General features: G+C 54.5%; 2 protein-coding genes across 2 annotated transcripts in view; both read left to right on the plus strand.

Annotated features, from left to right (window-relative positions):
* PGC (progastricsin) lies at positions 368-11,615 on the plus strand. Its single transcript, XM_018039240.1, has 9 exons — positions 368-491; positions 3,618-3,768; positions 4,240-4,357; positions 5,345-5,463; positions 7,118-7,317; positions 8,724-8,846; positions 9,330-9,477; positions 10,525-10,623; positions 11,320-11,615. Exons 1-9 carry the CDS (start codon positions 430-432, stop codon positions 11,473-11,475), a joined length of 1,176 nt encoding a protein of 391 aa, XP_017894729.1. The 5' UTR covers positions 368-429; the 3' UTR covers positions 11,476-11,615.
* The window catches only part of TFEB (transcription factor EB), a 47,457-nt gene continuing 39,995 nt past the window's right edge, over positions 12,861-20,322 (plus strand). The window contains exon 1 of the mRNA XM_018039127.1: positions 12,861-13,067. The gene's annotated coding sequence lies outside the window, so the exon portion shown is untranslated. The remainder of the gene's footprint in view (positions 13,068-20,322) is intronic.

Here is a 20,322-nt window from a genome sequence, read left to right on the forward strand (position 1 = left end):
AGTTTTGGAATTACGGACTTCTCTGTAGACTTGCCTATAGACCTTAGAGTCCTCATTTCTGCCCTCCTCTGCCCCTCTCCTCAAAATGCCCAGCTCACACCTCTGGTTCCTGGGCAAAGAAGTCATCTTTGCCACTCCATCTTTCGGCAAGTTTGATCTCTTATCGCTCACACCTCCTGGCCTCCACTGCTTGTTCTGAAAAGTCAATAGGATGAAAAGTCCTTTGAGGCCACCCTCACAAAGGAAAACACACGGAAACGACTGATACAGGGAGCCCAGGGTACACCCAGGGTTGAGATCATGCTTGTCCAGGGCAGAGAGGCAGGGACTGGGCTGGGTCCCAGAGGTATAAAGCAGGAAGGACTGTTCAGGCTTTCACTCCCCTGCAACAGCACAACTCTCTGCTGCAGCCAGCTGGGAATCAGCATCATGAAGTGGATGGTACTGGCCTTGGTCTGCCTCCAGGCCTTGGCGGCAGCAGCATTGGTCAAGTGAGTCTGGGGCCTGAATGCTGGGACAGGAGCCCTGGCAGCTTTAAAAAAAAATAAATTTATTTATTTTATAAATAAGTTTATATTTAACTTATTTCTTTTATAAATAAGTTTATAAACAAACTTATTTTATAATAAGTTTATAAACTTAGTTTATTTTATGTTTATAAACAGTTTATAATTTATTTATAAAAATAAATTTATTAAAAATAACTTAATTTATAAATAAGTTTATATTATTTTATAAAACAGATACAGATTCACAGACTTAGAGAACAAACTTATGGTTGCCAGGAGGGAAGGACTGGGGGAAGAGATAGTTAAGGAGTTTGGAATCTATGTGTACACTCTGCTACATTTAAAATGGATAACCAACAGGGACCTACCTTATAGCACAGGGAACTCTGCTCAATATTATGTGTCAACCTGGATGGGAGGGGAGTTTGGGAGAGAATGGATACATGTACATGCCTGGCTGAGTCCCTTTGCTGTCCACCTGAAACTCTCACAAACTGTTAATCAGCTATGTGCTGTGTTGTGCTTAGCTGCTCAGCCATGTCTGACTCTTTGCGATCCCATGGACCACAGCCTGCCAGGCTCCTCTGTCCATGAGACTCTCCAGGCAAGAATACTGGAGTGGGTTGCCATGCCCTCCTCCAGGGGATCTTCCTAACCCAGGAATTGAACCCAGGTTTCCCATATTGCAAGGAGATCCAACCAGTCCATCCCAAAGGAGATCAGTCCTGGGTGCTCATTGGAAGGACTGATGTTGAAGCTGAAACTCCAATACTTTGGCCACCTGATGTGAAGAGCTGACTCATCTGAAAAGACCCTGATGCTGGAAAAGATTGAGGGCAGGAGGAGAAGGGGACGACAGAGGATGAGATGGTTGGATGGCATAACCGACTCAATGGACATAAGTTTGGGTGGACTCCGGGAGTTGGTGATGGACAGGGAGGCCTGGCATGCTGCAAAGGGTTGCAAAGAGTCAGACGTGACTGAGTGGCTGAACTGACTTCCCATACTGCAGGTGAATTCTTTACTGTCTGAGTCACTAGGGAAGCCCAAGAATACTGGATTCGGTAGCCTATCCCTTCTCCAAGGGAACTTCCCCAACCAGGCATTGAACCACGATCTCCTGCATTGCAGGCAGATTCTTTACCAGTTGAGCTACCCATGAAGCCCTAATCAGCTATACCCCAGTAGAAAATAACAAGTAAAAAAAAAAAATCCCAAAACTACTATAGACTGGATGATTTATAAATAACAGAAATTTTTTTCTCAAAGTTTTGGAGGCTGGGTAGTCCAGGATCAAGGTGCCAGTAGATTTGGTGTCTGGTCGAGAATCTTCTTCCTAGTTCATATGCATACCTCCCATCATTCTGCTGTCCTCACGTGTTGGAAGGGACACCGAAACTCTCTGGGTGATCTGCTTCTGCTCTGAGGCAGGGAAGGCTCTCTGAGTGTGCACTGGACAGATCTCAGGATGGGAAGAGATATGGCCTCTGCCTTCAGGAAGCTTCCAGTTGGAGGGAGAAGCATCATCCATTCCCTCACTGATGATAAAGGATAAAGACCAGAATGATAGATAAAGATAAATGATAAAGACAAGAAACAGACAGAGTAGGGGCAACTCCTGCCTAAAAAAAAAAAAAGACCTTGAAAGCAATTATTTCTAGATAGGGTGATGTTTGCTAGAAGTTTCCTTAAGGGCCCCCAATTTATTTGACAGATGCCAAATCATCTAAGCAGAAACACCAGTCATGTAATCTCTATATGCTGAGGTGTCAGGGGAAAGGGGATAAGGCGGCCAGGCTCACAGGACATCAAAAGGGCGCCCAGCCTGCCTCATTGCCTGCGATTGCACCAATAAAAGGGCATTTTTTTTGGTGGAAAGTTGGCTTCTCTCAGAAACTTCTTTGAATATGTCAATTCTGGAGTCGTGTTGGTGTGAAGCAATCGTCAGCCTTCATATCTCAAGGTGAATGGGTTTAGCAGAGAATTTCTGGAGGATGCAGGGTCTTGAGAGAATGGGGAAGAGATGGGGAAAGAAGCAGGAATCCAGAAGCCTGGAGCAAGGCCTGGGGGCACTGGCAGAGACCCCTGGGCAATGGAGGCAGGCAGGTCTGGGAAGACACGGGCAGAAACCCATAACAGGAGATCCAGTTCCAGAGGCTGATCTGGGCTCCGGACCACTCAAGCCAACCTCCCCATGGTCCCTGCCTCCTGTGAGGAGCGTGACTGACCCAGGCCAGACAAGGAGCAGAAGAGCTAGAACCCTGTCTTCTGAGTCCGCAGTCTAGTGCTGCTGCCCTGGGCCCGTGCTCTGGCACATCCAGCCGGTGCCCGTTGCCTGAGGGCCATCATTCCGGGGGACTCCCTTTGGGGTTAACTTTGCCATCTCTGAAGCCTTTTTATATTTTGAATTATGTATTGCTTTTTAATTTATTATTTTTCTGTGTTGTGCAGCACGTGGGATCTTAGTTTCCTAAACAGAGATTGAACCCTTGCCCTCTGCATTGGGAGTGTGGAGTCTTAACTACTGAACCACCAAGGAAGTCCTTCTGAAACTTTTTCTAAAAAAATGCACAAATTGGGAATTCCCCTGTGGTCCAGTGGTTAAGGGCTCTGCACTTTCACTGCGAGAGCATGGGTTCAGTCCCTGGTCAGGAAACAAAGATCCAGCAAGCACGGCCAAAACAAACCAACAAACCACACAAATCTTGCAAGGAGTAATGTCTAAAGTTCCTCTCCCCTTCCTGGGAAAAGAGTTTATGGGGTATTTGAGAGTGGAGGACCAGGGTGGGATGACGACCCACGGGATGAGGTCAGGGCAGGCCTGGGTGAAGGTAGCTGTTTTCTGAATCTTGGAGCAAGTCCTGAGAAGAGTTTTCCAAAAAAGAGAAAGAGAGAGGAAGAAAAAGAGAGGCAGAGGGAGAAAGAGCCAGAGAGAGACAGAGATCGAGACAGAAATGGAGAAAGAGGGAGACAGACACATACAAGCGACAGGCCCCGGGGACAGAGCAACGGGGAGCCTGAGGGAGTTAGGGATGGAGAGAGAGCTTGGGATATTAGAGGTGCAGCAGGAAAGAGGGAGGCCCTGCCCTGACCCCAGCCCTTCTGCAGAATTCCCTTGAAGAAATTTAAGTCCATCCGTGAGACCATGAAGGAGAAGGGCCTCCTGGAGGACTTCCTGAGGACCTACAAGCACGACCCGGCCCAGAAGTACCGCTTTGGTGACTTCAGCGTGGCCACCGAGCCCATGGACTACATGGACGTGAGTCTTGACCCTCCCCTGGGGCTCCCCCTCCTCCTGCTGCCAAAGGCTGAGGGCCAGACCTGGGCTGTGAGCTGCTCTCTCCCTCTCTGCACCCTCCCACTCGCCCCCTGGAGGCTGCCCCTGTCTCTCAGACCTGCCTGCCAGCCGGAGACGCCATTGCCTGGGAAGGCACGGAGGGACCCCTGATGGCCTGGCAGCTGAGTCCACGCAGACTTTTGCCGCTGCCCCGGGCGGGCTCAGACTGAGGGCCTGTGGGTTCTGAGCAAGCGCGGAGGGCAGGCTCAAGCCCCTGCTTGTGGTGTGGGCTGTGGGGCTGGCCACCCTGCTGCTCTGGCCACGGAGAAGGCTGGGCCTCATGGCAGAGCAGCAGAGTGACCGGCTGCAATGCCCCCACCACAAGTAAGACCTGCCCGCCATACCCCTACCCAGAGCTAAGAGCCTGCCCCATGTCCCTTCCTCCCCACCCAGGCTGCTTACTTTGGCGAGATCAGCATTGGGACGCCGCCACAGAACTTCTTGGTCCTTTTTGATACCGGCTCCTCCAACCTGTGGGTGCCCTCTGTCTACTGCCAGAGCCAGGCCTGCAGTGAGTGCTGGGCTGAGCAGGGGAGGGCATTGACACCTGCTGGGGAAGGGCCACACTTTCATAAAGATTGCTGGGGGGCGGGGCGGTGGGGTGGGCAGGGAGCTCCAGGCCTGGAAAGGTCCAGGGATTTGTCCACTGTCACAGGGCACGTGTCCAAGCCAGAGGGAAGGAACTGGCCCCGAGCCTGGGTGGCCCCTGTCTGATTACCAGGACATATTCCTTCACCTACTCCAGCCTAGCCCAGCTCACTCCACTCCGTTCTGTTCACTCTGGGCAGTGCCATTCCGGCCCACTCCACTCTACAACACTCTTTCTATGCTACTCCCCCACCACGATTTACTAAGCTCTTACTGTACTCTCCCAAGGACCCTGGAGAAGGACATAGATGTGGTCCTCCTCCCGTCACTGTCTTTGGGGATGTTCACTTCCTAGGATGGCCCTGACCCCTGCCAAAGCCTTGGGGTTTGGGTCTTGACACCTCTAGTCCAGAAGGTCCCTCACTGTCCCCATCCTAGGCTGTCTCAGGATCCTGGTGTGGCCAGTTTCTCCTCGGGGTGAGGCAAGGGTCAGGGAATACCCTGGAGGTCCATTCACTCCTTCATCTGATGAGTAATTTCTTGACACTTGCCATGTATCAGGAGATCTGCTGGGGGCCAGGATGATGGAGACAGATACTATACAACTTGCCCACACTACAGTCCTAGGGAGGTCATCATCCGAGGGCATCTGACAATTCTGTGATTTTGTTAGGTTGCTGGGGGCGGGGGGTGCTTTGGGTTCAAGGCTGCCCAGTTCTTAAGGGTCTTCCAATGCCAGGAATGTCAGTTGGCTACCACCTGACTCCTTGGGCGGCAGGGGGAGGTGTGTGCATGTGTGTGTGTGTATGCTGAGGCTCTATGATATGAGTACAGGCTGGGAGACAGTTGGGCAGCCTTGCAGACCTTAGAGGGAGCCAGCATGACTTCCTGAATTTTCCCTTCCCTGCAGCCAGCCACACCCGCTTCAACCCCAGCCTGTCCTCCACCTACTTCTCCAATGAGCAGACCTTCTCCCTGCAGTATGGCAGCGGCAGCCTCACTGGCCTCTTAGGCTATGATACTCTGACGGTGAGTGATGCTGCTGGCTGAACCCTCTCCTCTTTCCAGGAAACAGGCAAGGTAATGTGGAGCTGTGAACTCGATTCTAACCTCATAGTTCTCAGAGTCTGATGGGGAGACTTAGACGGAGGCCTTTGAAGAATATGGGAAACACCCAGTGCTCTACAATTGTTTGTTATTGTTTAGTTGCTCAGTTCAGTTCAGTCGCTCAGTCGTGTCCAACTCTTTGCAACCCCATGAATCGCAGCACTCCAGGCCTCCCTGTCCATCACCAACTCCTGGAGTACACTCAGACTCACGTCCATCGAGTCCGTAATGCCATCCAGCCATCTCATCCTCGGTCGTTCCCTTCTCCTCCTGCCCCCAATCCCTCCCAGCATCAGAGTCTTTTCCAGTGAGTCAACTCTTCGCATGAGGTGGCCAAAGTACTGGAGTTTCAGCTTTAGCATCATTCCTTCCAAAGAAATCCCAGGGTTGATCTCCTTCAGAATGGACTGGTTGGATCTCCTTGCAGTCCAAGGGACTCTCAAGAGTCTTCTCCAACACCACAGTTCAAAAGCATCAATTCTTCGGCGCTCAGCCTTCTTCACAGTCCAACTCTCACATCCATACATGACCACAGGAAAAACCATAGCCTTGACTAGACGGACCTTAGTCGGCAAAATAATGTCTCTGCTTTTGAATATGCTATCTAGGTTGGTCGGAACTTTTCTTCCAAGGAGTAAGTCTTTTAACTTCGTGGCTGCAGTCACCATCTGCAGTGATTTTGGAGCCAAAAAAATAAAGTCTGCCACTGTTTCCACTGTTTCCCCATCTATTTCCCATGAAGTGATGGGACCGGATGCCATGATCTTCGTTTTCTGAATGTTGAGCTTTAAGCCAACTTTTTCACTCTCCACTTTCACTTTTATCAAGAGGCTTTTTAGTTCCTCTTCACTTTCTGCCATAAGGGTGGTGTCATCTGCATATCTGATGTTATTGATATTTACAGTTGTGTCTAACTCTTTGCAACCCCATGGACTGTATTGCCCACCAGGCTCCTCTGCTCATGGGATTTCTCAGGCAAGAATTCTAGAGTGGGTTGCCATTTCCTTCTCCAGGGTGTCTTCCTGACCCAGGGATTGAATCCATGTCTCCTGCATTGGCAGGTAGATTCTTTAGCACTGAGCCACCAGGGAAGCCGATACTCTACCATACAGGTCAGAAAATCATAACACTAGAGACTCATCCGGGAACTTCCTTGGGGGTCCAGTGGTTTAGACACTGAGCTTCCAATACAGGGGGCTGATCCCTGGTCAGGGAACTAAGATCATGCATGCTGTGAGGTGCAGCCAAAAAAAACAGAAAAGACTCATCCATTCACTTGTCGACGCCTCACTGTGGGCCACCACGTGCCAGGTAGCGAGGACACAGTGACTGGGATGAGCTCCTCCTTTTCCTTAAGGAGCTTAAAGCCTCGGGGAGAGGCAGGTGGGGTGGGAGGTGCTGCAGCAGGTGACGGTGGCTCCTTGGAAGAGAAAGTGGCTTTCGCAAACCTGTCAAGAAGTGAGGTGGCAGAAGTGAGGGAGGGATGAAGAGCAGACAGATGGGTCTCAGGAGGGGGATCCAGAGGGAGGTGTGTGGAGTTACATTCATCACTTCCAATCCTCTGCGTCCCCTCCAGGTCCAAGGCATCCAGGTCCCCAACCAGGAGTTCGGCTTGAGTAAGACCGAGCCGGGTACCAATTTCCTCTATGCGAAGTTCGACGGCATCATGGGCATGGCCTACCCCTCCCTGTCCGTGGATGGGGCCACCACCGTCCTTCAGGGCATGGTGCAGGAGGGTGCCCTCACCAGCCCGATCTTCAGCTTCTACCTCAGCAGGTAAGGAACTACCTGGCAGTCCCCGGCTCCCAGCCCACTAGCTTCCACAGGCCTGGACGGCTGAGGTTCAAACACTTTGGAGTTTGGAGGCAGGCATTCCCAGCATGCATTTGGCTGGACCTTTCCTCCTGGGCTTCTGATTCTTCCTTTCCCGTGCTCCCCATTCCCGCATCTGTCCCCAGCCCACTCGATCTCTTCTTTGCGTTTCCTGGCCAAGACAGAATCTCCCCTTCCTCCGGCAGAATTCTGCTTGGGGCATTGTTGCAGCTTCTCCTACTGCTATGGGGCTTCCCTGGTGGCTCAGATGGTGAAGAATCTGCCTGCAATGAGGGAGACGTGGGTTCAATCCCTGGGTGGGTAAGATCCCCTGGAGAAGGGAATGGCAACCCACTCCAGTATTCTTGCTTGGAGAATTCCATGGACAGAGGAGCCTGGCGGGCTACAGTCCATAGGGTCGCCGTGAGTCAGACACGACAGAGCAGCTAACACTTTCACTTTTCTCCTACCTCTAGGGCTGACTGCCTCCCCAGAGCCGCAGTGAGCTCACTTCTTTCTGACCCAATGTTTCCTACCTGGACACCTCTTTTGTATAATAATCTATTGCTTCATCTCCTTTGATGTATTGTTCTAGCCAGGTCTTCTGGCCTCAGTCCACCATGAACTCGAACAAATTGTTGTTCTTACCACAAACACGAGCAAACGTGGTTATTTACGTGGATGGGCCCTGGAGCCAAGCAGTGGGAGGGGGTGGGTGGCCTGGAGGGGACTTTCCATCTTTCCTCTGTAGAATTAGACAACCACCTTCTAGAGACGATCAACATCTGCTCTCCGGGGCTTAGTCATTTGAACCTGACTTTCAACAATATTATCCTGTTACTAAGGTTGCTGACCTCTGTTTACAAGTACTCTTGAGTTTAGCCCGGAGGATTGCTGCCCAGTGCCCCACTCCTGCTCGTCTACTGTCTCACAGGGAGGTCGTGCCCTCCACTCCCCCTGGGCCCCTCCTCCCTCCGATTCCAGCAGAAAAACAACAAACTGGGCCCCGGTCAGGCTCCTGCTGACACGCTCCACCAGGAGCATGAAATGAAAGGCAGAGGAGAGAGGTGGGACAGGGCTGCAGGCCAGATGACCAGAGGCTTTCCCAGAGGAAGCACTTGGTGGAGCGGCCTCATTTGAGAGCTGGAGGCACTGGGAATTCCCAGCCTTGGTCAGAGGTGGGGGACACAACGTCTGCCCTTAGGGAACCCCAATCTGAGGGGAGACAGGGCTGCCTTCAGGGAGCCCCAGTCTGAGGGGAGACACAGCCCTGCCTCAGGGAGCCCCAGTCTGGAGCCAGGGCAGGACTTCTATTTTCCTGCCTTTCCCACAACCACTTCCTGACTCACCTTTTGCTTTACATTCTGCAGCCAACAGGGCTCTCAGGATGGGGGAGCAGTCATCTTTGGGGGTGTGGACAGCAGCCTGTACACGGGGCAGATCTACTGGGCCCCGGTCACTCAGGAGCTGTACTGGCAGATTGGCGTTGAAGAGTGAGTCTGCGGCGGGCCCCGGGGGCGGGGGCCGTTCATTTGGGCAGGATGTTGCACACACACATTCAGGACTTGGGGTTTCAAGACCTTGGTCGGCCTGGAGAAGGTGGGTGTGGTGGGGACAACACAGGAAGAGGCAGGGTCTGGAATCCCAGACATTTCAGACCCTGTCATCCAACCCTAGGGCCTTAGAGATTAGAAACTGGGGTGTGTCCGGGGAGGGACTAATTTACTCAAAGTATTTACAACAAATCAATAGCCCTGGCCATCAGTCTTTCTAGAACTATCTGTGGAACTTTTAAGAAACAGAATACATGGCCATTCAGGCAGACTTGGACAGACTGTTATGAGGCTGGGGGGTGGTTGGATTGACCTCTGTAGAATCTTTATCTTCCTGAGGTGCACCATGATTCGGTGGCTGCGGCCCGTCCCCTAGCTGCCCTGAGCTGGGAGGTGCTGAGACCCCATCTTCTCACCATTCAGGTTCCTCATTGGTGACCAGGCTACGGGCTGGTGCTCCGCAGGCTGCCAGGCCATCGTGGACACCGGCACATCTCTGCTCACGGTGCCCCAGCAGTTCCTGAGTGCCCTTCTGCAGGCCACAGGGGCCCAGAGGGACCAGTATGGACAGGTGCATGCGGCGGAGGCGTGCCCTTTCCCGGGGAGAGGCCAGGGGGCATTTATGGTTTTTCCTGGGAGCACAAGAATAGCCTGATTCTTGGCCTCCGTGCTTCTTGCTGCCTCCTGTCACTGGAGCTGGGGGCCCCGGGATGACTGGGGGCTGGCTGGGGGCCGGAAGGCTGATTCAGGGGGGCCAGATGCCTGTGCTGGTATGGGAGGTCACTAATAGGTAGAATTTCCTCTGAGCTTCAATCTCTTAGAGCAAACAGGTTAAACACCTGCTGGGCTTTGCAGTAAGAGCTAAATAACTAGAATGTGGGACCAAGCCCGAGAGTGACAAGGAATAACTCCTGAATCCAGAGCTCCCTCACCTCCACCTTGGGAGGTGGATGGGGCAGGGCCCTGCCCCCATCTTTACCCCCTCCTGAACCTACCAAAGGGTTTGCATAATTAAGGTATTCTCACTAACTTTAGTGGGCTGATGAGATATACTGTCTACATACCTGTGTATTTTATTTATTATTTTAATTTTTATTGGGGTATAGTTGCTTTACAATGCTGTGTAAAGCTGTCTAACGAAGAGAATCAGCTGGAGGCATACATATATCCAACCCCTCCCTCTTTGACCTCCCACCCGGCCACCACCATTCCACCCCTCTAGTCATCACAGAGCACCCAGCTGAACACCTTGTGCTATACAGCAGCTTCCCATCAGCCATCTATTTTACACATAGTAGTGTATCAGACCTATTTTAAAAGGACACTTGCAGGGAAGAGGAGTAGATTTAAACTTTCATGGGGGAAATTCAAGAAAGAGGCATGTTTTGAGAAAGATGACTCAGGTCCCCCCACAACCCACCCTCCATACAGCAGCTTCTATAACTTGGAGGTTCTGTACGCGAGTCCTCATGGGTAACACCAGCAGTATTGGTGTTGCAGCCTCCGGTCCAAGAGCAGACTTGGGGCTCGGGCTCAGGACCCCAGGGGCTGCCGTGATGGGGATGGCAGGTCCTCTTAGCGGGGAGATGAGGCGACCCGGCGCTGTTCCTCTCTGCAGTTTCCTGTGGACTGTAACAACATCCAGGACCTGCCCACCCTCACCTTTGTCATCAATGGCGTGCAGTTCCCTCTGCCTCCCGCCTCCTACATCCTCAGTGTAAGTCCTGGTTCCTGCAGGCTGAGCCAGTGGGCACAGATCAGGGATAGAGGTGGGTGAGGGGCGGGAGGAAGCTGTGAGGAGCCAGAAACACTCGGTCCCCTTATCTGTGCCATTTCCTTGAAGCATTGATTTCTCTTCCCCTCTCATGGATTTTAAACCCCCTTCTCTGGAACCAGGCTGTGAAAGAGCAGAGCAATCATCTATTATTAATAATTATTATTAATTAAGGGGGAGAGGCACTGGCTCTCTGTTGAGCACTTACCAGAGTCAGCCGCCAAGTGAAGCACTTTGCATTTTCCTGATGACTCGTCATAACATTTAATGAGGGAGATATGAATTTTTATTTTACAAGTAAAAACTTGGAGGTTCCGAGAGGTTAACTCATTGGCCTAAAGCTGCATAGTTAGTCAGGGTGAAGCTAAGGATTGAACCTAAGTTGATCTGGCTCCAAGGCGTTACTACCAGGAGTTGAGGAGATCCTGCAGAGGGAGGGCCCTTGCAACCTGCCCTCAGCCACACTAGAATCCCCAACCAGCCCCGCTCTGGCAGCTCAGTTGGCCTGTGAGGCCTCAAGGGTAGAAACTCTGGCTCATCCTTTTCTGTATCTGTGCTGCTGGCCTGGGGCTCTGGGCTGCGTAGTGCCCCATCCATCTGGGAGCTGATGAATGAGTGATGCCCTTGTGTGTTGTGCAGAATGACGACAGCTACTGCGTCCTGGGGGTGGAGGTCACCTACATACCCTCCCAGAATGGCCAGCCCCTGTGGATCCTTGGGGACGTCTTTCTCAGGTCATACTATTCCGTCTACGACCTGGGCAACAACAGGGTGGGCTTCGCCACAGCCGCCTAGACTCAGCGCCTGGACTCCCGGGCTTCCTTCTCCTTCTGGACACTCCACCCTACAGGGGCTTCTCTCTACACTTCCTCTCTGCATTTAGCCTCCCTTCTCTGGACTCTGGACTTTCTCTAACAATAAATAGCTCTTCTCCACATCGGCCATCCTGTTGTTTTTAGAGGGCAGTCCACAGCCCGTAAGGCTCAGGGAATGGGGCAATAAGAGTCAGAGGCAACTTTGCCTTTACTGGACCATGTTGTCCCTGAGTTTCTAGGAGGTTCATGGTGGGTCACTGAGATTCTAAGAGAAATAGGGCATGAGGTAGGCTTGGGGGTGAGCCCTGCACCCCTCAAAGTTTGGAGTCTCTTCACAGCTCCTCTCTGGAGAGGGAAGACAGTGGTAGTGGCACGCAGGCAGGGCATTCCTTTGTAAGGAGCAATCCAAGTGCTCTGCCGACCTAATTTACCAAATGCCACCAGAGTTACCCCACACATATCACTAGCAGTGTGACTAGGGGTCCCGTGTGTCTTAAATCTAGGCTTCTTCCTTCATATCAGTGATCAAGTTTGCCCTAGGAGCTTTCAGAAGAAGGCTGGAGGACAATGAACATTGTAACAGACGTGGGTCCTTTAGGGAGACATCACCTGATGCCACCAGAGCATCTTGTGACGTCCAGCAGGGGAGGGTGACATGAAAAGATCAGGAAGTTTTTCTGTTCAGCAACATGGTGGTGATGTACCTGCAAGCTCCAGCTAATGAGGTCTGGGTGGGGAGGGCCCCCACCTAGGTAAATGGAGAACTCATGATGGGAGAGGAGGTGGGCTCCATTTTACAATCATATTTCCTTCACCACGCTGATCAACCTTGTTCCTTATGCTCCAGACGCAAGTCTGGTACCCCATTCCAAACCAGGAGGATGAGGGTTGACACAGAGGGGTTTCTATGGCAACAGCACACCATCTGTGACCCTACCTCTTTCCTAGATTCCAGGAAAGCCGGCACACTGCACGCCCCTCACTGGGGTCAAATAGGCCACAGGGTATATTGTGATGATCTGTGGTTCGTGACATTACTTCCTGAAAAGAGAAAACTTGCAAAAGGGGTAGAAACCAAGTGGATCAAAGTTTCCAAATTAAACGCCAAGTCCCAGCACAGGCCTGAGCCCACAGGGTAGGACTACAAATCCCGACGTGCCTAGCAGAGCCGTCGCCCAGCAGGGAGGACTACGTTTCCCAGCGGACTCTGCAGCAGGCAGACAGGCGGTAGGGCGGGGAGGGGCGGAGCCGGGAGGGGCGGGGCCGCGGGGGTAGGGTGCTGCCCTCTGCCGGGCGCGGCGGGAAGTGAGTGCCGAGTGACAGCAGGAGCCCCGGCGCCGGGCGCGGGGCTCGGTGACAGCGGAGGCGGCGGCCGAGGGCTGGACGTAGGGAGCGGCGGCGGCGCCGACTGCAGAGGGCAGGGCGGACGGGGGCGGGCCTCACCGGTGGCGCGGAGCCGGAGGAGCCCGGGAGGGGGCGGCCGGCGCAGCTCTCGGGCCCGACACCTGAACTTGGGACAAGTTGCCGGAGTCGCGGGGCGCGGGCGGCGGACGGATTGACCTTCATAGCTAGGTGAGCGGGACCGGGGGGCAAGGGGTGCGCGGAGGGCCCGGAACTCCCGACCCAGGCTCCGCTGCTCCGATCCCGTGGGTCCGCGAGACAGGTGGGTGGCTGGGTGGGGGTGTCGACTGGAAAGGGGAGCTAGACCGTGTGCGCCGCACTGCCACCCGCCCCGCCGTCCGTCTAGCCGGCCCGGCTCGTCCGGCGCATGGCCGGGGCGGCGCTGCCCGCGGAGCTTGGGAGCCCCTCCAGCCCCTCCCTTCAGGCCCGGGCCGGGGGGCGGCTTCTCCGCGACCTTATGTAACCAGGCGGGAGGGGCCGTGACGGGCATGGGCCTTCCCGGCCCGGGAGCTGAAGTCGAAGGGGCGGGAGGCGTGGGAGTGAACTTGCAAGAAGTTTTGAGGGCGTGTGGGCCCAGCGCCCGCTTCTTCTCCACCGGACGCGGCTGGGGCGGCGGGTGGCACAGGGGAGGGCGCCGGAGGTAGGGGAGTGTGTGGGGGCCGAGTCCGGCCGGGCCAGGCCCTGCCTGGATGGTCCCGGGGAGTGGGCGGGCCGGAGCGGCGCCACGCCCCGGGGGCCGGGCTGCTGGGGGGTGCTGCGGCTGGAAGTACCATCCTTTCCTCCCTTCCCGCCCCTTCCTCCCCCTCGGTCTCTTGAAGAAGCCGCTCCAACCCGCGTCCCCTGGTGTGCCCGAGAGCAGTCTTTTTCTCCCCCTTGCATTATTCCACGACGTTAGGGAACATCAACCTCAGATCACACCACTCCTGCCTTCCCTGCAGCTCCCAGCCATCTACCCGCCCCCAGAGTATCCCCCCTCCTTCCCGGTCCTGAATCCCGGAAAACACGCCCCCTTCCCCCGATTCCTTGAGTCTGCACCTCCCAACCCCAGGCTGTCCCACCCCCAAGTCAGCACTTCTTCTCCGCCGTCCCCGCCCGCCCCCGGTACCCCGATCAACCACTCGGCCGAAGCGGCGAGTACGCTCGCCTTCTCGAAGGGAGCGGGCTGATGCCAGCTCGGCTCCCCTCCCCTCGGCTCCCTCCCGCCCGCAGTTCTGGCTTCACGCACGGCTGCCCAGAGCTGCTCAGGGTTGCGCGAGCAGGTTCGCGCCGCAGCCGCCCGGCGCTCCCCTGCCGGGCTCGCAGGGGGAGGGAGGGAGGCGGGGGTTAGGGGTGGAGGGAGGGCGCCCGGGGCGGGGCTCGTCTGCCCTGGGCTCCGCCACCCCCTCCTCGTCGGGCCAACCCCTCACCGCTGAGTCCTTCTCCGATGCCGCGCCCACCCCTGGCGTCGACCTCACGCGCGTGTGTTCTGGGGGTGGTTATGCGTGAACAGTTCCTGGACCAAACTCGAGCCCTTTGGCTTAGCGTTCTCCGGGGAAGTGATAGTTAATCCTTGTGATAGTGATAGTTAACCCTTGAGTGGGGAGGGGGTACTTAGTTGAGCCGGGAATGGGACAAGGCTGGTGTCGGTCCCCAGTGACGCCTCTGGGATGTGGGTTCAGAACCCTGATTCCACCCGCCCAAGACCTGGCACTCTTGGCCAACTGGGGGTGGAGGGGAAGGTGGGGGGGCTGGTCTCGTGTGGGTGACTTCAGAGCAGAACCAGGCCCTGCCCTCAGGGAGATCACAAGTCTGGGAGAGACAGCCGGCAAGAGTTAAAGGCAGGCCAGAAGAGGCAGGCGGAGGAAGGGCTGGCTGCCTCCGGAGCTTTACCTGGTAGTCTGAGGTATGCCTGGATCTTGCCTCAGTTTACCCAGCCATGGGGAAAAATAGCAGTTCACACGGACCCCTTCATTCTGCCTGCCTCCTGGCTTCTCAGGCAGAAGAGTTGGAAACCAGGCAATGGAAACGAAGAGCTGTTTAGGGTGACTGTGTGCTCTGCATGTCTGGGAGCGCAGCCAACGTTGCTTACAGTTTACGAGGCCTGCTACAGCTGCAGTGAGGGCTGTTTTGCCCTCAGCTCAGCTCTCTGAGGTGCAGCCAAATGGGAGCCCAGGTTTCCTGATTCTGTGCTCTGTGGAAAGGGTGCAATGGTTGGGGACATCTCCTTAGGTGAGCACTCAGTCCTGAGAGAGCCCCTGAGCTTCTGAGGGGCTGATGGCCTGGTAACTCACAGTTGGAGGTGGGTAGGAGGGTGGGCCGGGGCTCGCAGGAGCCGGTCCAGTGCTCGGGGATGCTGGGGGTCCCCAGCGCTCACCCCACGGCCAGTGAGGCCTCCCTCCTGCCTCTCAGCTGGAAAGCAGGTGGGAGGGGCTTCCCACCCCTCAAGCCTGGCTGCCCTTTGAGGGTCTGGCTTCTGGCCCCATCCCTCCTGGGGCTCTGTTTATGGCTGTAATTGCATCATTAGCCAGAGTTTATAGAGTTACTTAGCACCTGCCCCCACAGGGAGTGGCCTAGCCACCCCCCGGCTTCTGTCTCTTCCTTTTCAAAGTTGACTTGGTTTCTGCCGGCAACTGGGGTTTCCCCAACCGCAGCTGGCATGCAAGCCAGGTTGGGCCTTTGTCCTAGGGATGGAGGGCAGTCAGCACTTGGGGCCCAGCTTGGGGCTGCCCTGGAGATGACCGTGGAAATTGGGTTGGCCTCCTCTGATTCAGAGGGGGAGGGGGGAGGTTCAGGGCTCCTGGAGCTGCCAGCAGTGTCCACATCCCAGGACGCAGTGGGTGTTTTTGCATATGATGTATGTATCCACGTCTGAAAAGAGAGGTAAAAATGCACACACTTCACAGGCAGCTGTGAGGAGTCAGGTGCCTGGCACATGGTGAGTCCAGAGGCTGCTCTGTATCTGTGTGGGGTGTGTGTGATTGATGGGAGTTTGTGTGTGTGGTTATGAGATCGTGGGTATCTAGATACATGTATGTAGATGAATTGTGTACACACATGTCTATGAGCATGTAAAAATAATATTAATAGAATATGCATCTACTCTCTTTATGCTATAATAGAGCAATATTGTAATAAAACTTAGTCATAAACTATAGTTGCCAACATTTATTGTGTATTTACTCTTCAGAATGAGGTAGAAATTATTATTTTCATTATACTGATTCAGAGAAGTTAAGCAGGTTGCCTGAAGTCACACAGCCTGGAAGTGGTAGGGATTCTAACCCAGGCCCAACTGAGTCCAAAATCCATGTTCTCAGTCCCTGCAGAAGACCACTTCAGGGTTCCCAGGAGTTCTCCCTTACAAGGCTGGGGCGTGGTGTGACAGGAACCTTCTTTTCCCCATCGGGATCTCCTGCTCTGAGCAGTGATGGGACTTGCTGAAGCCCCTTCTCCAGGGCACACCTGTCTCCTGACTGCTCTTCTGAGCTGCTGACCCAGGTGACTGAAGGGTCCCCCGGCGAGAACTCTCCTGCCTGGCTGGGGGAAGAGATGTCTTCAGACAAGGCTTCCTGGGTCTCCTTGGCTACCTCAAACATGCCCTTACAGTGCAGCCCTCAGTAGGCACTTGTTTAATCAGATGAGGAGAAAAAGCCGGGAAAGTACTTGGGTGAGAGCCGGACGGCAGTGAAAGTCCTGAGAAGAACCCAGGAGACCCCGTGTTGACAGGCCATGTGGCTGGGCCAGTCCCTGTCTCCCTTAGCTTCCGTTTCCATATCTATGAGCCTCCATCACCGGTGGGGTCCCCTCCAGCATGAGCCTTCTATCCATCTTTGGCCAAAGCACCCAGACAGGAGATGCTTCAGAAAGGGTGGAGTATGGGGTGCGGGGGAGGTAGGGGGCAGCCCAAGTCCACCCCATAGAGCTTTCGCTAAAGGCTGGCCCCCGTGGAGCCATCAGCCAGCTTTTCTTGGGACAGAGCCATTGCCACCGGGTACTGAGCACTGGGCTAAGTGCCCCCAAGTTGGGGGGCGGTCAAGAGCACGGGCTCTGGGGCCAGGCCGCCAGGTGTGGAATCTCAGCTCTGCCACTTGCTCTGTGGCCCTGGGCCAGCTGCTGTCCTGCACTGTGCCTCTGTTTCCACACCCAGAACGCGAGGAGTATGGTAGTGCCTGCAAACAGCGCTGTCAGGAGGGCTGAGTATGTTGCTGCTCGCTGCCTTTACAGCACTTAGAACACTGCTGTGCTCCAAGAAATGTCATCATAATTAACTCCTTTAACTTCTTCATTTCTCATTTCCAGGTGAGGAAATAGAGGCATAGAGAGCTCTAGGGGAGAAATAAAGACCTATGGCTTGCAAACAGGCCTCCCTCGTGGGTCTAAGATCCTCAAGCAAAATGCCTTCAGTGGGGCTTTGCAGACTCCATGGCCACAGTCCTCAGCACCCCGTGCTGTACCACACCCAGCCTGGTGTCCACAGTCGACAGCAGAGCAGATGGTCAGGCCTGCAGCATCTACCACCCCTGCCCTGCCCGGCCCTGCCCCCTGAGACTGCTTGGAGTGCATCGGGCCCGGTCACTGCTGACTCCTGACCAGAGGCCCTCCCTTGCCCTCGTGTTGCCTGGCCCTCCTGCACTCTGCACCAGAGATTCATACAGATCTCCTTGTCTGCACTGACACCAAGACAGAGATAAGATCTCAGCCATAAGGCTGGATCTGGGACTTACCATCATGCCCACAGGAAGTGCTTTGTTGCCTGTGGAGCAATGGGTGAGAGCAGGTAGCAACCAAGAGGGGCAGAAGCAAGAGGCAGAGTCATCATCAGCTTTCTTTACTGTCTCTTAAGAAGGAAGAAAGTGAGCTCCGGTCATCCCCACCCTTGTCCATCTTCCTGGGGGCCAGGCCGCATTCTTGGCTCCTGTCCACGTAGCGGGGTCCCACAGTCAAAGGGGATGACATGAGATTAATTCAGGAATTCCAACAGGCTCTCTGGAAACGAAAGGAGCATATTCCTCATCCTAGCCCTTGTTCATGCTGGTCCCTTTTCCTGACAGTCCCTCCTCTGCTTCCCTCCCTATAGGCAAATCATCTGTCCCTGTAGGCTTACCTTTCCAGGGAACTGCTCCATCTGACTGCACTTCTGGCTGGATATTAGGATGACCTGGGGAGCTCTTAAAAAATACCATTGCACCTGAGTCTTTGGGGAGAGGCGTGGGCATCAATATTATTTTTTTAGTATGTGTGATGATTTTGATGCCCTGTCTCTCAGACAGTGGTTCTTGTCAGGTGGGCGTCAGCATCAGGATTGGTAGAACATTTACTGTCCCCCAGCCCCACCCACGGTTTCTGAGTGGATTCCTATAGGTCTAGAGTTTACAATTCTGGCGCACTTTCAAGTGATGCTAATGCTTCTGGTCCTGGGACCCCATTTTGACAACCTACTCTTTGATAACCTACTCTTTTGTGACTACCCAGGCTAGAGCTTTCTGTTTCCTGGGTCTCCGATTGCCCAGGGTCTCTTAGGCCCGTCTGCTTTTCAAAGCCAGGTCCCCAGGGGCAGGGACCACTGTGAGATCATTTGGTGACCACTAGTCTCTGGTATCAGAGAAGGCAATGGCACCCCACTCCAATACTCTTGCCTGGAAAATCCCATGGACGGAGGAGCCTGGTGGGCTGCAGTCCATGGGATCGCTAACAGTCGGACACGACTGAGCAACTTCACTTTCACTTTTCACTTTCATGCATTGGAGAAGGAAATGGCAACCCACTCCATTGTTCATGCCTGGAGAATCCCAGGGATGAACCTAGTGGGAGCCTAGTGGGCTGCCGTCTATGGGGTTGCATAGAGTTGGACACGACTGAAGCGACTTAGCAGCAGCAGCAGCAGCAGTCTCTGGTATGGCCATCCTTCCCTCCTCCATCCTGACTCTCTGCCCCTACATCCCATTAAACTGACCAGTGTCCAGTCTTGGCCCCACCCTTGGGGACAAGTGCTCAGGAAATAGTGACTGCTTCAGGCAGGGTGAGGTGGACAGCGCCAGTCCCGAAAGTCTTCAGTACTGGGGGCAAGCTTGGAACCAGAATAGCATTTCTGGCTTCAGGGGGTGGGTGTCCAGAACAGCCCCTCACTCTCCCTAAGTGAGGCTGTCAAAAGGTCCACCATGTTATTTGACTTTCCCACCCCATAGAGGGTATTTGATCACTGTTTGAACTGCATTTTTGGTGAATAATAAAAATGATCAAACACAGGCAAGAAACAGCCATTCCCTTCTGCTCTCCTCATCCTGGAAACACCGGGCTGGCAGATGGGAGTCATTGTTGGGGGTCGAGATGTCTCCATCATCTTTTAGGGGGTCCTGGGCTTTGAGGGCAGCAGATAGTTGGGGTGACCCTGTGGGCTTGCCCCAAGGCCTGTAGTAGCAGAGTCTTCCTTGGAAGCCAGGGGAAGCTAGCTATGTACCGGGTGCTCAGCACAGCTTCATGGAGGGCGTAGCTGAGTGTGAAATGGGCCCAGACCCAAGGACACACAGATGCTTTACCCAGGTCTCTGCCCTGCAGGAGCATCACCACCTAAGACCCAGGGAAGCAACCAAGCAGGAACCCCCTGCCTCCACCCGCCCGCAGGGATCCAGGCCCAGCCCTCTCTGGTGGGCTCCCAGCCTGTCTCTCCCTGCACAGAGTTTGCAGCAGCCCTGCCCATTGCCTGCCCACCCCTGCCACTCCCCAGTTCCACCAGTGGGTCTGTGGGGTGGGGCTCCGGTTTGTTTTCCCCTGTTTGCCTAGGGAAGTCACAGCCTGTCCTCTGCCTTGTTTATAACTGGTTTGGGGACAGCAGCTGCCCCAGCCCCCTACAGTCCCTGAGGGGTGCAGGGTGGCCAGGAGGTGACACACTATCCTGTGCCCCCCCTGCCGCTGCTGTCCCCGCCCCCCTCGCCCTGGCCAGGTGTTGTCTCTCTCAGCTGCCCCTGCCAGCGCGGGGCCAGCTGACTGGGGCTGCAGGGCTGCGGGCCTCAGAAGCCAGCTGGCACTGCCCCCGTGTTTTCTAGAGGAGGGGACTGGGACCCAGGGAGGCTGGGGGACCCACTCCAGCATACACTCGGGTCAGCAGTGATGGACAGACTGGGTGCCTAGCACTGTGCGAACCAAGCAGGATGGGTGGGAATAAAGACACAGCTCCTTTCCCAAAGCTGATGGCCTGGGAGCGGGGAGGGGGGAAATTTCAGTATCTGCAGAGAACAGAGAAAGTCAGAGCGATGTGTTATCGTACAGAGCCAGGGACTAAATGACCACAAACGTGCCAGCACCTGGCCCTTTGGTCTTAAGAACATTCTTCCTTTTTTTTTCAAATTAATTTTTATTGGAGTATGGTTGCTTTACAATGTTGTGTTAGTTTCAGATGTACAATAAAGTGAATCGGTTAGGCACACGTGCATGCTAAGTCGCTTCAGTC

The sequence above is a fragment of the Capra hircus genome, chromosome 23 (assembly GCF_001704415.2).
Source record: "Capra hircus breed San Clemente chromosome 23, ASM170441v1, whole genome shotgun sequence".
In the NCBI taxonomy this organism is placed as follows: domain Eukaryota; kingdom Metazoa; phylum Chordata; class Mammalia; order Artiodactyla; family Bovidae; genus Capra; species Capra hircus.